At 27.2% G+C, this 17,387-nt stretch overlaps 2 protein-coding genes and 1 long non-coding RNA gene across 3 annotated transcripts; 1 reads left to right on the top strand and 2 right to left on the bottom strand.

Annotated features, from left to right (window-relative positions):
- The first annotated feature begins 682 nt into the window (after positions 1 to 682).
- LOC129611094 (uncharacterized) lies at positions 683 to 4,114 on the top strand. Its single transcript, XR_008697121.1, has 3 exons — positions 683 to 887; positions 952 to 1,041; positions 2,966 to 4,114. It is a non-coding gene; the product is annotated as an uncharacterized LOC129611094 (long non-coding RNA).
- Positions 4,115 to 5,593: 1,479 nt separating this feature from the next.
- On the bottom strand, positions 5,594 to 15,486 carry LOC129611073 (dymeclin). The gene is made up of 6 exons (XM_055524003.1): positions 15,190 to 15,486; positions 14,865 to 15,011; positions 14,021 to 14,790; positions 6,522 to 7,279; positions 6,333 to 6,455; positions 5,594 to 6,280 (listed from the first exon to the last, which is right to left on the bottom strand). The coding sequence occupies exons 1-6, from the start codon at positions 15,330 to 15,332 to the stop codon at positions 6,131 to 6,133; spliced, it is 2,091 nt and encodes a 696-aa protein (XP_055379978.1). The 5' UTR covers positions 15,333 to 15,486; the 3' UTR covers positions 5,594 to 6,130.
- LOC129611074 (NSFL1 cofactor p47) lies at positions 7,606 to 8,930 on the bottom strand. The gene has a single exon (XM_055524004.1). The coding sequence runs from the start codon at positions 8,823 to 8,825 to the stop codon at positions 7,695 to 7,697; it is 1,131 nt and encodes a 376-aa protein (XP_055379979.1). The 5' UTR covers positions 8,826 to 8,930; the 3' UTR covers positions 7,606 to 7,694.
- Positions 15,487 to 17,387: the final 1,901 nt, after the last annotated feature.

The following is a 17,387-nucleotide window of genomic DNA, read 5'->3' as shown; positions in this document are numbered from 1 at the left end:
GCGAATGCTGCCGTAGAACTGTAAAATTGACTATCGCGTAAGCTATCAGACGTATTTTACCGATTTATAAACACATAAGAAAAAAGCTATTGGAATTAGTATAATACAAATTAAGAGTTTAGCCTTGCTTTAAGATTGTTTTATCTAATATTTCAATTAGTTTAGAAAGTCAAAGCGGTAAACAAGAACGGCGGACGATTTACAATGTTCAACAGTTCAGCATTTTGTATATGTCACACACACATGAAAACAGTTGTCAAAAAAACCGCCAGTGATTAAATAAGAGTTTAGGCTATTTCACAGCAATCACGATGGTAATTTCGCTAGATTTCGGGAGCCCCATTTATTTATGACTATATGTTAATTTTGACATTTCGTGGTGGAAAATCGCTTTTGGGCTGTTTTCAACTTAAAATGTTCTTATAAAGCGCTGAATAAAATTTTTTTCACAAACTTCATTTGTGTCATAATACTGAGATAATTCAAAAATTATTTTTTAGATGAAGTCGCTAAGAAACCCTAATATTATAAATTGCTCGCTATTTCTAGAGTAAAAGTTCGATAAATGTCATCGCTAAATTTTGTTGTTTTAGCGAAGGGTCGCTATAAATGCCAACAATGGTAACATCCCTGGTTCAAGCTTGTATTTTTATTATGTCAAGGTAATTACGAACAGCTGTTCTTTTCTTTTTCTTTCACCTTCTGCGTTCTCTTGAATGCTGTTGTATGTACCACAAACAAAAGAAATTTTATGTTTCAATTTTTTAAATAACTCAGTCGAGTATTCATTGATAAAAGCTTCAATTGGCGGAGTAACTCAATTAAAATTGTTGAAAAAAATAAACAAAAAAAGTTTTCAAACAAAATTTCAAAGAAAAAAATAAAAGGTAAATTGATGCATTATTACATAATCTTAAGCCGTAGTTTTCTTTACATATGCTTTATTTCCAGGATTGTCCTTAAATTTAATTGTACTAATAAAAAGACAAAATGAAAACTACTTCCATTGCAAAATACGCAGTAAAATTAAATTTAAGTCAGGTAAGTGTAACTTTTTATATTAAGCAGACCGATTTGAACCACATGAACCGTTAGAATTTTTTTTTTTTAATTTTGAGCGGGGACAAAGTAATTGACTTGCACATAGCCAATACGGACTGTAAAAGTATTCTTAATATTTTATATGTGAATATGTAAATTAAAATTTTTCTTACTAAGTAAGCAGTAAGAATTAATATTATGTATTTGCTGGTTTAATTCACTTTTGCAATGTGCACGGTGTCTGTTCCGCATTCATACACATTTACCTACGTGAAAAGAAATTATAGAAATAGGTATAAGTTATAGGACTTATTTACTTATTTTTTTACTTTACGATTAACTTTGGAAACTATATTTAGAAAGCAATTATGTATGTATGAATGTACATATACAGACAAGCACAATTATTTGGAATATTTCCAAATTACCATAATTTAATACCCAATTTACTAAAATATTTTGCGTTATATCAATTTTGAACAAAATATTTAAAAGGAGCGATATAATTTCAAACATAGAAAGTAAAATATTTGGTTTATTTGGTCTACATATAACACACATTTACCATATGTATATGGTCAAACTCATAGATATTTAACTCATAGATTTCTTTCGTTCGATTCCTGTAGAAGAGTATTTCAATTTTTATTTGAACTTGCACTAGAAAGAACGCTAGTTAATAAAAATTTGCTTAAAATCTTTTTTCAATATTTTTTCAAAGAGATTTTAGGGAATATTATAACCATTTCTACTTTGTAAATGCTTAAAGTCTTCGCATCTAAGTATGTTTCCGTTTTAAAATTTCATTATTTTAATTTATTTTTTAATGATTCTACTTTTATAATAATTTTATTACAACTCTTTATTTTTTTATGTTTTTTGATTTTGAAATTGTGCATTGAAAATATTTAAATTTCAAGTTCTCCAGAAGTCTGTTAGTATCTATTTGAAATGTAGTAAATTATGTATTTGTTTATTAAAAGGCAAAAGCTTTTGAAATTATTTTTTGAATAAAAAAAATTTAAAATAAGATTAACTCGATAGTTAAAAAAATATACATACGCTCATATATAATTATAGTACATACATAGATTGCAAGGTCAGCCTCTGTTATCTGCCATTAATTGAAATCATGATATAATAAATAATACAGGATTCAATAAGTAGGTAATTACCTACATACATAGTATGTATATGAAACATTCTGCATATATATACATATACATATATAATATTTTTAAAACAAAACATTAAAGTTGAATGCGACTAAGCAAAATCAAAGAAAATCAAAAATAATTTTAAAGATCTCAAAGTATCATTAATTGTTTTCGTCAGTTCAGACGCAATAAATTTTTGATTTATTTCAATTACTTATTGCTTTCCAAAAAAATTTATGTTGACGTCATCCATTGTAGTTAATTCCAGTTTAAAATTTTTAAGTGAAACCTAGATTCAAAATACATTTTACGTATATAAATTAAAATATTATTACTGAATACTATTTTATGCGTATATACATAGTTAAGTATACATAAGTAAGTGTATAGGTACGGTACTTAGGATTAAAAATATTAAGTTAATAGCTAGGGTAAGATAAAACATTAGAAAGGTAGGATGCACCTCAAACAACATTTTTTCATATTTAATTTATTCTAAAAGCCATTTTCTCTAAATTCTTGCAATTATCATACTTAAACTCTTGAGGAGTTTTCAAAAATTTCATTTACTTAATATTTGTAATAATAATAAAGCATAAAACTATAAATAAATTGAGGTTATTGATGTAGGGATTACCCAAATAAATTTTTTAAACACTAAATACATTGTGTTTAAAAAATTTATATAATATAAGTAATTATTGAAATTAACTATTTGAAAATTTTTTATTTATTCTCTATTTTATTTACATTCTTGATTTTTATAGATGATTGAATTTTCATCAAATTCGGCCAACAAATCAGACAAATTGGTAAGTTATTCAGCAGCTGCATTGGCTGCGGCTGGTATTGCAATATCATCAGTCAGTTTGAAACAAATGTTATTAACGAGTAGTCCTAAAGTTGAGTGGCGGAAACAATAAAAAAATAGACATCAATGATATGTATATATAAATGTGGTCATAAAATTATTAGCATCATATTTAATCTAGTAGTGACCTAAATCCCTATTTGGTTTACTTTTATTTCATTTAAGTATTTTGTTTATATGTAATTTATTTTTAATAAGTAACAAAATATTAGTTAAAAATATAACTAATATTTAAAATAAAAGAATCTTAGGATGCTTAAAAACGCTAATAAATAGAAGGTTTGTAATGAATATTGATTATAAAATGTTTGACTATCAATCAAATCGCATATTTAATCATTATTAAATTTTTAAACTGAAATTTTTGTAAAAATTTGAGTTCTTTTTTGTTACTTTTTCAGATTATTTATATATTTTTAAAATTTTAGCAAATAAAAACGCGATGTTGTTCGAAAATGAAAAATTATGTCAATCATGCACAATTTAAAATTATTATTATTATGTTTCTGTTAGCAGGTAAGCTAAGAAAGGCTACCACATTTCATTTAGCAAATTAGTAATAGAAACAGAATGTTTCTTAAACTTGTGTGAGTTATAAATTTTATTTTCAATATTCAAATTTTTCGAAAGCATAAGTAAATATTTATTGTGAAAGAACATCACAAACTTTTTTTGGCGATTAAAATTCATTAAAAATTTAAACTTCTTTAAGATCTATGTACGTTTGAAATTCATGTTTTTCAAAATTATTTAGTTTATTGTTTTGCACTATTTACTCTCGAATTAGATATTCAAGAAGAACATTATGGATGTACGTAGTGCAATACTTTTTCCTAAAAAAATTTTTTAAATATTTTTAGTAAAATGTTATGATGAGACTTGTAACAAGTTTGTGATAAAAGTGTAGGTTTATAATTTAGTAGAATGAAAAATGAAAAAAATATTTAAAAAAATTGTAAAAATTTTCAAAGCGCATATAAAAAAAAATTAAACGATATTACATTTGGAATCTAAATTAAAAATAAACAAATTGTCAAATATCAAAGCATTTGTTTTTGTAAGCTTTAAAAACACACGAAAAAGAGGAGAGAATTTCACAATAAAGTAAGTACATTTTATAAAAAACTAAAAAATAACAGCAAGATTTAGGGGATTTTTGATAATTCAGTTCTAACTTAGATCTCAATATAAAGCACGTGCGATAAATCTAAACTGCGAAATCTTTTGAATGTTCAAAATGAGAATTGTGCTTAAAATTCTAAAGGAATTTTTAATTTTTTTCATAACTATACGGTAAAGAAGAATAGCACAGTAGGAAAATTATGGATATTGAAAAACTTTTAGGATCTTAAAAACTTTTAAGATCCTAAGAAGTTTCAGTACATTTCTGAATAATCGAAAATCTCCTTATGTACTATATAACATAATTATACATATAGTTTACATAAATTGACCGAATACAATAAATTATGACGATAATATCATAATTTTTTGGAAAAAAATTAAATATTTTTGTTATTGTTATTTATTTCCACTGCCGACAGCCACAATATTTACACAGCACAATTTTTTCGTTTTGAAACATTATAAAATTTAAATAAACAATTTCAATGCTACATTTAGAAATTTTAAAATCGTTAACATGTAAAAAAGTTCGAAAACGTTTTTATTTTACCTAAACAAAATAATCAATACTAGACTGCACAATTAACCCTTATTGATATTAGATAAGTGTCAAATCCGAAGTTTTAACTTTATATCAAAAATTTCCTTATACATCCACTTGATCTTTCTTTCTCCTTTGAGTTTTTTTTATTTTAATATAACATTTTGATTTCCTATCTTTCCTAGCTTCCTTCCATCAAATAAAAAAAGAAACATTTTTGCTTTGCATAAAAGGTACAAAATTAAAGTTATTGGCTTAACTAAATTAACTAGCAATACCATCCAATTTTTATGTTAGAATTAATTTTTTTAAAAACATTAGCCTAATGTTTCTTTTATATTTCGATGTTACATGGATCATAATGGAATTATTTCGACTTCAGTGGATTTACATTCGATCAATCTGTTGGAAAGCTTCATTTACACTTGCTACCAAAGTAGGTGTACAAGGTGAATGCGCTCTTTTACAAACTTTAAGTTTGACTAATTTTTTTTTAATTTGCAAATAGCCACTGCACTTATGTTTTTTTTTACTTTAATTTTCTAAATAAAATTAGGTTTTTTTTTTCAAAATTACTCTGAAATTGAGAAATTTAAAATCTAAAATTATTAAAAATATATACGAATATATGTATATACATACATACAGTTTATTCCTTATTCCCTTTTTTGTATATTACATACATACCTAGTAATATTTTATAATAACTAAAAGTAAAATAAATTGCTTCTAACGTGGTTATTTTGTATCATAATAATTAATATTAATTATTTCTTAATAATTCACTATATATTATTAAGTAATTTTATTTTTCATGTCAAGATAAGACAAATTCAGGAGTGTTAAATAAAACAGTAATTCCGTATTGCAATTGTTCCATGATTAAAAAATTTATCTAATGAAATTTTTATTGTATTTAAGCTTTAAAAATAACATATTCCACTGTATATACTTCCAGTACTTTTCCAAGCAGAAAATGCTTGCTTTATTTTTTTATTTTAATTTTAGGAAGTTGCCAGTTTTTTTAAATAAGAGATTGATTATTAATCAAAAAGTATTTACTTAAAATAAAAATACGTGTTTAAAATGGTTATCTAAAGAAATTATGTTTAAATTTGTAGTATATAGTATATTAAAATTTATATTGAAGGCGAAAATAAAGTCAATATAAATTTCGGGAAATTTTGTTTAATTTCAGTTACATACTTGTTTTTTTACATTATTTCAGCAAATTAAATATTTTAAATGTTATAAGAATATATTATAATTTGTAAAAATATTTTTATCGTTCTTATTTAATAGGTTTTAAATAAAAAGGTTAAGACAGCAAAACTAACAAAAAAAGAAGTACATACTAATATCAAAACTTGAAATTTTTAATTACAAACTCATTTATTAGCAGTTTATTTCTGTTGTTACGCATTTGATATTTTCTGAATTAAAATGAACGCATCCATATTTGCATACTAATGTCCAAACATAAGGTATAAAAAATTCTTCTGGAGCATCTTCTTCAACGTACTTGAATTTAAGATCAGGAAATTTCTATAATAAATTGAAATTAATTTAATTGTTTAAAACTGTTATATTAAATTACTCTTAGACGATCACTGGACCATTGGCTAGCACCTTTTGATATCACTTCCAATACTTCATTAACACCCAATTCGCCTCGTTGTTCCTGCACACGTTGCAGACGAGATGAAAAAAAACCCACTACCTATGTATATACATATATCAAAACAAAATAACGAAAACAATTAAACTTATATGTCAAAAGTTTTACCATATCAATATTTTGTATAATATCTTGAAAAGCATGATGACTTCTAAAATTTTCAAATACTTGTCTTTTATATAATAATGTGTAAACTAAATTTGGGCAATAAACTAATTGATTCGAAAGACAAGAGTTGATTATTTCTAAAACCATTCGCAACACTTCTTCCAGTACATTTAAATCTTGTAACATATCATCTGGTGTATTGTTAACATTAACGGCAACTGAGCCGTTGGCTGGTTCTTGTAACTGGGCGTCCAGTCTCGCGTGTTTTTTTGCTAAAGTCTCAAATAAACTAACCAAACGTTGTGCTACATATGGATGTAGAGAACGAAATTGCCCAGACATATTCGCAAGCGCTGCTAAACAATTAGTATGTAAATATTTATCTCTCATTTTCAGCATATTATATTGTATAGTTCGTATAACTACTAAAATTAAAAGACCCCCAAGAGTTAGTTCAGAAATAGTTCTCTCTGTATACCATGTTATATTTTTTAATATAATTTGATGGATATTTTTGTTGAATCCATCGTCTTCACTTAAAATCAATAAAACAATCAAAGACATGTATATATGATGTGATGTACTGTCTGGTGCATTATATAACGTTTGCAATATTGGTATAACCAACTGCTGTAGATTATGTTGAGACATTACAAATCTATAAAACTTTTGATTTCGGTGTAAAAGTAAATATAATAATAGCGTAGCTTGATCAATTGTAACAATTCGGCATAGTGTGTTATATAATGCTGTAAAGTCTAAAAATAAAAACAACTTTTAATGTATCTCATTTAAAATGTTTATAGAAAAATACCGTGTATTATGACTTATGTCGAAAAGCAAGCTATTACATAATTTAGTTTCTAAATTTAAATTCAATATAAGTACCAAGCTTTAAGTTTTAACGTAAAAATTCTTTAAGGGTAATAACTAAATTTTGTTTGGAAACAGATATTCTACATCCTTTTTTTATTGCTTTAAATTTTATATTATTTCAAATAAATATACCACGCTTACAAAAATCTTTAAGTTTTTGAAAAGAAGATATTGGAGATATTTTTTTTGGATATTAAAAGTGTGCAAGTTTATTTCAATTAAACTGTTTTTATTAATTTATTTTTTTTTAAATAAAATATATTGGCAAAATTAAAGCGTTTCTCGGCTATAATCTTTTTATTTGAGACGTTGCATCAGTGTTGAGTTCTTAAGACCAGCTTTTTCGATTGTCTCTTCTTCATTGGACAACTCTTTTGTTGGAAAAGAGGTCAGTAATACAAAAGTTTGTCCAACATATTGCGGAGCTGAATGTAATACGAATTGGCGAATATCACGAATTGTGTGTGTATGATTGAATTGAGAAGAAATTCGAGATCCATCTGCTAACCTTATTTGTACCATTGTGGTTGGTTCATCTTTATTAACTTGAATCGGCTCTGTTGAACCTTGGGATGTGCTATCTGTAACAGATACTGACGAATTATTTTCAACTTTTGGTGTAGGACTGCCTAGTGTGTGACCAGAACCTTTAAAGTCTTTCAACACAGTTGTGGACTTCTTATAATCTTTGGTTCTATGATCTTCCACATCAACGCTAACCACATTTCCCATTTGTCGTAATTCTAAAGGGATTTGCCCACGCATTACGGTTTCCAAAAAGTCTCTGTTGTCCGGATCATCATAAACTCTCAATTCTCCATCATTTATAGAAAATCCTTGACGCCACAGCTTCAAAATTATTGGCTTTGCTTCATTTGAATTTTTTCGCGCAGATGTTCCTCCCACTACCTGACTATCGTTGTCTGTTTGCCCAAGTCTTAAACCAGTACCCCACTGTTGTGCATTACTTTTATAATTACTGTCAACAGCGGCTCCACTTTCTCTAGCCATTTTGAAAAGATCTGACAATTGTTCGCTAAAATTTTTCTTTTTCGGTGGGCCTAAAACTTGTTGTCCGGACCGTTCAGATCCACCTGCATAAAAAGCTTGACCCTCCTCTTCGTCATCTGAAGACTGGTCATTCATATTATGAAGTGTAGCAACTTTAGGCTTTTGTTTTTTAGTCCAAGCATCTGTAGAGTCTTGTTTTGCATTTGAGCTAGTTGAAAGTGACTCGTTTGTATTATCATCTAACAACGGCATGTCTGTTGAGCCTTCATTAGCAAAATTTTCACTTTCATTTTCAAAAAAACTAGATAAAGCCAACTGCAATGTCCAATTACTGACTTCTAAAAAAAATCTTGCTCTTTCATCTGTGCAACCTGTGACATCCTTAAATTCTTTTATGATTTCTTCTTCGTCAGCCATAATTTAAACAAAATTTTTTTATGAAGTTTGGAATTAATTAAGTTTCTAAATTCTTGAAATTTCCTCAAACAAATTAAAGTTTCCAACAAATATGAAATATGACAATGCAAAAATTGACATCTCTAAGAAAAAAAAACTGCGCGAAATTTTTACTTGAAAAGTCTTTCAGTATGGAAGTTTTCAAAAAAGGGAGCGTTTATAAATTTATATTTCAACTCCCAGATTTATCAACAATGAACAAATTCAATGATAAATTAACAAGTATAATTTATGACAGATTGTGAAACAGAAACCGCTGTTTTTAAAAATATAATATAAAAAAGTTTAAAATTTTAAACATATTTAATTCTGAAAACTTCATTTTCGTATTTGTAATAAGCTCTATGATCCATTTTTCATTTCGTTTATTGATTTTTTTATTTATTTTGTTTTGTCATGAACTTTAAAATAATTTGATTGATATAAGTTAAGATTATTACAACTTCTCAAAAAAATTAAATAATAATTTTTAGCCAAAGAACACCTTAAATTATTCTTCAATAATACCTATTTTATATTAAAATGTGTATAAATTTTCCAAATATGTATTTTAAAAATGAGGCGAAAAATGTAATTCGGCAAAACTTCTTTATTCGCTTCAAAATAAGTCGCGGATAAAGAAGCTGTGCTGAAAAATGACACTTTCATGTAAAACACACATAACATTGAAATGTGTTTTAATATTGTGTAGGACAATAATGTATGATAAACTGTTTCATGTGGTATTGTTGGTTACTGTTACATATACGAAAAAATATTAGATTTAATCCGAGTCTGATAAAAGTCGAACATGTAACCATTGCAAAATTATTAAATTTTGCTACGAAAAATATAAACTGAATAAGAATCCGACAATTAATTTTTGGTGACCGTTGTTCCGAGATCTCATAAAAAGTTAATTTTTGGCCATACTTTTATAAAATTTGGCAGTTAACCTGATGAGAATAGAGTAATTTCTATTATTTGCCATCGGACAAAGACTGATGTCAAATAGTGTTTACATATACGTTTTTCATCAGATTAAACTTTAGATTATGTGGTTAATGTAAACAGTAACTAACCCTGTAAATGTGTGGTATTTCACAACAGAGCAAATTCTGATCTGTTAAAAAATATATTCGCGTAATTTTTTACCTAGAGCGTTCAAATCTCAAAATTCATTAAAATTTTGATAATTGTAATGAATAATGAGCTCACATACAAGTTTGACAATTAATTTTAAAAAATTATTAAATGACAGAATAAGCTCTGGTGTGCGTCCTTAAAATTGAAAAATTTAAAAGAATTTTTCGGCTAAGCAAAGCGTGATCAATTTTGATTTTGATCAGATTTAACATCTGGAAACGAAGAATCTCTAATTCAAAAAAATTAAAAATATTAAAAGAAATATTTAAATATTACAAAAAACTATCAATTTTTTTTTAATTTAACCTGCCCGGACAGCAGTATTTTAACAGAATTGGGACAACACTTTTGAATACGAAAACTTTTTTTCAAAAAGTTAATGAATGATGAATGATCTCTCTCTGATCTCGATTCAGTAATTTCATTGACGGTAAACTTCAAAAATATCATTGATTGTACATCTCCTACAAATTTTTCTATAGAAATTAAATTTTTTGTTAAGAGCATTAACAAATTTAGAACATATTGTACGTAATCGTATGTATATAAGTATGTATATCTTTAAGAATATGGGTAGTAGATTTATGTAATTTATGTAATATACATATGTATGTAGATATTCAGCCATATTCAGTTAGTCGCGTAACCGATATGATAAAAAAATTTATCACATCACGTTATCTGAAGTATACCTTTTTCTTAGCCGTGTCTGTAGCTGCGATAAAATTTTTTTTAGGTTCGCAGTATTAACAGCTGACGTGATGTCTCAAAAAAATTTTAAATAGAATGAATATACATATGTATGTATGTATGTATGTATGTGCATACAAACGAAAAGTTTTAGATCAATAGATTAGGATTTTCCGATTCTCCTACAGCATTTTAAATATTTTTTATATACATACATACATACATATTTATGTATCGTCTTCTTTTCATTCCTCTCCTCTTAGGATGTTGGATACCATCATTTTACAGGTGTTTCTGGATCTAACTCTTATTATGACATGATTGAAGGGAAGATTGCACCAATCTTTTCGATCATGATTTTCTAACTCGACCTCTGCTTCTTGCATTTCCCCTTGCAATACCAATTTTAGAATGTTATACCTCTCACCTCTCATGATATGACCGAGATACCCGAGCTTTCTCGCCTCTATCGATATCAATAGCAGTTTCTCCGTATTCATCTTTCTTAGTACCTCCACGTTCGAGACTCGATCCTCCAATGAAATCTTGAGTATTCTACGATAACATCAATTTGAAAGCTTCAAGATGATTTAGTTCTGAATGTGATAACACTTAATAATTTTCACCTTCAAACTGAGATTTAGTGTTCCAGTTGCAATTATTTTCGCCATCTTACTGAATGTCGCTACAGCTTGCTGCATTCTTTTATCCTAATTTCTTCAGACAAGCCATCCATTATTCTAACCCCAGCTGTTTGATTCCAATAGAAATTCATTATGATTCTTATGTCTTTCCCGTCCAGATTAGCATTTTTCAACATTTTTATCTTCTTCGAGTGTCTCACATTATCGAATAAATCGATAAAGCACGCATGAACCTCTGAATTCATTTCAGTACTTCTTCGCACAATTGTATTTAGCATAAATAGAACTTCTCTACTGGTATGAAAAGAAAAAAGAAAAAGGAAATTTTCTTTTCATACCAATAAAAAAATTATACATATTTCGGAAAAATTATCAACCATTGAAGAAGAATTTTTTTAATGCTTCTCTAGTTTCAACCGTGTTTTTAAATCCAAAGTGTGTATCACTAATATATTCTTCAAACTTTCTAAAAATTCTATTTTTTCTATTATCTTTCTATTTTTAGAGCATGTGACACTTATTGTTCTGAAATCTTCACATTTGACAGCTTTGCTCTTCTTGGGCAGTGTAACAAAAGTCGATTTCAGCCAGTCCTCAGGCATAATTCCGGAATCATATATTTTATTGAATAATTTCGCCAGTATTATTAAACTTATTTCATTTATGATTTTCAGCTTTTCGTAAGGAATATTGTCTGGTCCAACGTCAAGCCTGATTTTGAATCTTTGCTCGATTTAAAATTATCTTAACTTCTTCAGTCAATATTTGCGGTCTGTAGACACACAATTGTTCCGTTCTGTTTGGTCTCTCATCTTCAAATAATGTTTCAGTATATCTTTTCCACATTTCTAATCTGTCATCCGGATCTGATGACCCTGCCATCTTCATTTCTTAACACGCTTATGCTATTTTTTTTCGCGGAATTTGTCAATTTTTTTATCTTTTTGTGCAGATGAGCGCTATTTCCAATGTATAATGATTCAATTTCTTTACATTCTTTCTCCCAATATAGTGCTTTCGCCTCTATAATTTTCTTTTTATAATTTGGTTTACTTCTTTGTACTTTGGGTTATCGATTTGTTTTCATTTCCTTCTTTCTTCCATCAGGTTTAATATTTCCATAGCCATCCATCCTTTTCTGGCTTAACTTTGTTCTGTATATTTTAGATCTTTTAAAGCCTGGTTGAACGGGGCCTTGAAACTTAGCCACGCATTATTGCATTCTTTTTCTCTATCAATTATACTCGTAACTTCCATTATTTGTAATTTACTGTTAATTTTTTTGGCTATTCTACCTCCAATTTCGGTGCTTTCTAAGATGTTGAGATTTGCTGTAGTTTTTTTTACTTCTTCTATGTAAGTTTTTCAACGTGACTTCTACTTTAGCTACCAGTAAATTGTGATCCGAGTAAACATCGGCGATAGGATATGTTTTTACATTTTTAACTGCATTTTTTGCAGCGAGAGTTTATAATAATGCAATATTCGGTTTCTTATTTTTCTTTAGTTTACATTTCCACGTGCAGTCCATGTGTATAATCTTCTATTCGGCTGTTGAAACCATGTGTTTGTTACTACTAAATTATTTTCAATGCAGAAATCAATCAATCTTGAGCTTCTAATATTCCTCTATCTACGTTACACACTTCTCCATTACACCATTGAACATTAAAATAAAACGTAAGTTTTTCAGGATTTCGAATTTTATTTATACATTTAATCTAAAAAAAGATTTCGGAATGATGAACTATCGAATGCACATATGGTGGTGATAGAAAATGGTTATCGTGTCGTATGAAAAGAAACAGCAGAGGCAATGATTTTGATATTTGTTATCACGTCAAAGTTGGTACAATGCTAACCTCTACGATTACCAGAATAGGACGAATATGACTTAGACGTGACAGTATATTTTAATCCGATATTTGCATGCGATACGATACGGTAAATTTTAGAGAGAGTGAATGAAACAATAGTTAGATATCATAAATAGCGGATTTAGAAGAAATAGAATGGAAGATAAATGAATGTAGAAAAATAGGACATAAATCTTTAGCTTACCAACTTACATCCAAAGTAAAAATCATTCGTGCTGGTTTTTAACCCGTTTCTTGTATGTTATTTTTTAAACAGTTGAGAAAAAGAAGAAAAAAAAGAACATAACAATTTCGAACCATTTTAGAAACAAATAAAATTACTATTTGGCAAATAACAAAGTAGACTAATGAAAACTTCCGAGTTGCGTAAAATGCTGTACCTGTTTTAAAGAAACCATAATTTTTCCGCTTTATTGCCTTAAATTTCAAATGCCTACCATTTAAAAAATTTTGCAATTTATACAATAATGTACATATTAGAAGTACCGATTTTAGCTATTAACATTTTTCTACTTTTTTACTTCTTTAGCTCATTTCACATTATATTAATTCACTGAAAGTTCTTCAGTATCGGAAGTAAAATTTTTAATTTGGATCGCATCAGAAATCAATAACATTTTATATTTTTCACAGAAAGAAAAAAAAGATAACTACTAAAACGAAAATAATCAAACAGTTTCTTAAAAAATTATGATAAAAGTTTCGTTAAATTTTTTTAAATGCCGAATCATCTATCGAAATACAATTTATGAAATTTTCTCGCTAAAATTACTAACATTTGTTTGCATAAGTAAGTACAACGTAAAAACTTTAAACTTACCAATTTTGAAAGTTGCTCCTTCTTTTGGTGAATCTTTCGAATCGCAACACCCGAAAATACTGGCACGATATTGGTTGTCTTTCGTCGTGCAATGATTTGTTAAAATAAGAATGAGCAAAAGACTTTGATTTGCCAAAGGATAATGATCTCTAAATTGTTGTGATAGTTCAGTGCTATTTGTAGCTGCTGCCAACGTGTCCTGATTTTTACGAAAAGTAAATATTGATAATAACGATTCGGCAATACCAAAAACAAAAGAACTTCCAGTGGATACTCCAAAAGACGCTTGGGGTACTTCAACCATACGAGAGACAAAGTGCAGTAAAGCACTCATTAAAACGTTTGCATTTAAACATTTATAAATCCTTTTAAATATTATGGATATATTGGTAGGTGGATTGGAAAACAAATGAACGGAAAGTAAAGTTATGATTGTGTTTACACATTCAAGGTGAAGATGATAGGTGAACTCCTTTACTGGTATGGTGACTATTAAATTTACAATAGCTTCAAAAAAAGCTTCGAATTTGGTGCCGTCAACAAAAACCTGAGTTTGTTGCTGCTCATCGTGCAAATTGTTTGTTTGAGTTTGATCCGGAATAGAAATTGACGTATTTTCAGAATCTTTTTCAAGAATTTTAATATCTTTCAAATTAGGTAAAGCCTCAAAATGTTGCAGTAATTGATATTCCGATCCAGTTTCAATTAAATATTTAATTAAACATCTTATTATGAAAATTGCATTATATGCTTGCCATACATGAATAGAACTAAAAAGGGTAAGTTTTGCAATATAAGACATTACTCATTTTCAAATTATATAAATTTTACGAATTTGACGAACCTTTCCTGATCTGACAAAGATAATAAGTCATTTACTTTGCTTAGTAAAATGGTTATCAAGGACCCTAGGTTCCCAGTTTTTAAATTATTGACAATGAACAGTTGGCATAGGCTTTCCAGTCGTGAATCCAGTGTTAGTTGTTCCTCACTACAAATACAAAAAAAATAATATTATTTAAAGTATAGAATTTTCTTCAATAATTTTTTTTAATTGACCCCACGTTTGTTACTTTTTTATGAAATGTTTTTCTGACATGCTAGTTTCAGTATTAATTTCAATTAAAGTACACAGTAAAATTTAATGTTTTTTTAATAAATTGATTTACCTGTTTGCTGGTTTATTAATGTGATATTGCAGCAAATTATTCCAAAATTCATGATTATTTGGTGGTATATGATCTTTTCCAACAAATTTTTTCAAAAAATCATTTTCAGATAAATCATCTGTTCTACTTACACTTATACCCATTTTAAATTACTAAAAAAATGCTTCTTTACTTATCACAATTGTAATGTTAATTTTTAAAAATTCATAATGTTTTGCCTTTACATTAACTTTGTTTAAATTTATTTTTATTTTATTCTTGACGAAAAGATAAAGTGACAACTCAATCGCTTTTTTTGAGTGACGTTGACATATATTTTTCCAAACTTATAAAACATTTGTCACTAGATGCAGATTTTTATAGCATATATACATATCATATAAATATAAGGCATAGTTTAAGCCTTCAACAATTATACCCTAAACACAATGGGGTTTCAACGCTTTATAAAATAATATTCACTGTCGCAGCGACATACAATATGTAATATGTATTTCTATTAAATAAAATATACATAAAATATACATTTTAAATCACTAAGATGGGAAAATAAAAAAGAAATTCAATTATTTCAAAACTTTTAAGATACATTTATAAAAAAAGATGTTTTGAAGTTAAAAAAAAGCAAAATGTAAACAAAGCTCAAACCTACATGCTAGATTATAAAACTTATTTTTATGAAATAGTGAATGAACTAAATTTTTTTATTTTGAATTAAATTAAAATGCTTTTTAAAAGTTTTTGTTATGCAATTACTACTTGATTTGCGCGAGTATAGGAAACAAATTAATCGATTTGTAAACAATCAGTTTGTAAGAAATTACTAATTTTTTGAGTCAATGGATGTGATCATATAATAAATTTCGTTCGCGATCTAAGTAAATTTAGAAAAAATTGCAGAACTAAAAACTGAATTGTTTACGAACGCCTAAATAATAAAATTATTTTCTCCAACCATGTGTCAAGTTCCAAATAAGAGGTTCACCAGTTCATTAACGATTCAACGTGTTGAAAACAAGCTTTGTAAACACGTTGAACGAGCAAATTGAGAAATGAATTTTCAGCATATTCGATTATTTTACAGTATAATTATGTATTTAAAAATCAGTTGCTTAATTTTTAATTAAATAATTTAACACGTTGAACGAGCAAATTGAGAAATGAATTTTCAGCATATTCGATCATTTTACAGTATAATTATGTATTTAAATATCAGTTGCTTAATTTTTAGATATTACATGTCGGGTACCTGTTACATATCAGATTTAATCTAATAAAAATCTGAATTTGAGTCTAGTGAATATAATAAGTACTACATTAAGTCTGATATGTAATTGTTACTTTAACATGTTAATTGAAACACATAGTTTCTCGGGAGGAAAAGGGACCAAAGGAAAAATTGTAGTTAATTTCAATTTTAGGTTTTGGTATACTGTTAAAATGTTTTGTCGCTGTTATTATCATAGTCACAGAATAGAACTTTTATTACAGCTAAGTAATACATTTTTTTATTTATAAAAATGTCATAATAAGAAATGGTGCCTTAATGCGAATTTTTTTTCTTCTTCAATAGCGTGAATAAAAACTGTTTCCGTTATAAGTTTGGTAGCTGTGATAAAATTAATGTGAATAAAAAGTCTCAAAATCAGCCATAAAATAAAGAAAAGAAGTAATATGTCAACTTATATATAATAGGGCCACCCTAATAATGAAAAAGTAAGATAAAAACTTTGTCAGTTGACTTTGACATTTACTAATTTTTTTTTTGTGAAAATGGCGACATTTGCCTATTTGCACAACATAATTTACAAAATGTTTTTATTTTCTAAAGAAAATTAGTAATTTGTTCTAAACAAATTGGTTAAACAAACGATTTTAAATCAAAATTTATTAAAAATTTTTTAAACTATAAAGAAATAGGACTAAACAATACGTGATATCACAAGAATAGTGAAATAAAAAAAAGAGGAAATGGCTTTTGCAAAATTTTTGTAATTGAAAATTAAAAAAAAATATTACTATTAATTAACATTTACATTAAAATTATAAATTACTTAGTTACAAAAAATTAAAAGCTGGAATATGACGATTAGAAATAAAATTTTCAATTTTATGATCGCTTTTGCGTATTAAATGTAAATGATTCTTAAAAGCAAAAAATATTTATATAGTGCAGCAATTATTTAATTAAAAAAATT

This window comes from Condylostylus longicornis, unplaced genomic scaffold (assembly GCF_029603195.1).
Source record: "Condylostylus longicornis isolate FDR11 unplaced genomic scaffold, ASM2960319v2 ptg000048l, whole genome shotgun sequence".
Classification (NCBI taxonomy): domain Eukaryota; kingdom Metazoa; phylum Arthropoda; class Insecta; order Diptera; family Dolichopodidae; genus Condylostylus; species Condylostylus longicornis.
This window is presented reverse-complemented; position numbering and strand designations above follow the sequence as displayed.

What these genes read in the sequence shown, in the direction of transcription:
- LOC129611074 (XM_055524004.1), bottom strand. Translation starts at nt 8,825, where the DNA reads ATGGCTGACGAAGAAGAAATCATAAAAGAATTTAAGGATGTCACAGGT.
- LOC129611073 (XM_055524003.1), bottom strand. Translation starts at nt 15,332, where the DNA reads ATGGGTATAAGTGTAAGTAGAACAGATGATTTATCTGAAAATGATTTT. An exon ending in AGGAGCAACTTTCAAAATTG is followed by an intron (nt 7,280 to 14,020) that starts GTAAGTTTAAAG and finishes TTTTATTTTTAG; the next exon opens with ACTTTACAGCATTATATAAC. An exon ending in TTATACAAAATATTGATATG is followed by an intron (nt 6,456 to 6,521) that starts GTAAAACTTTTG and finishes GTATATACATAG; the next exon opens with GTAGTGGGTTTTTTTTCATC.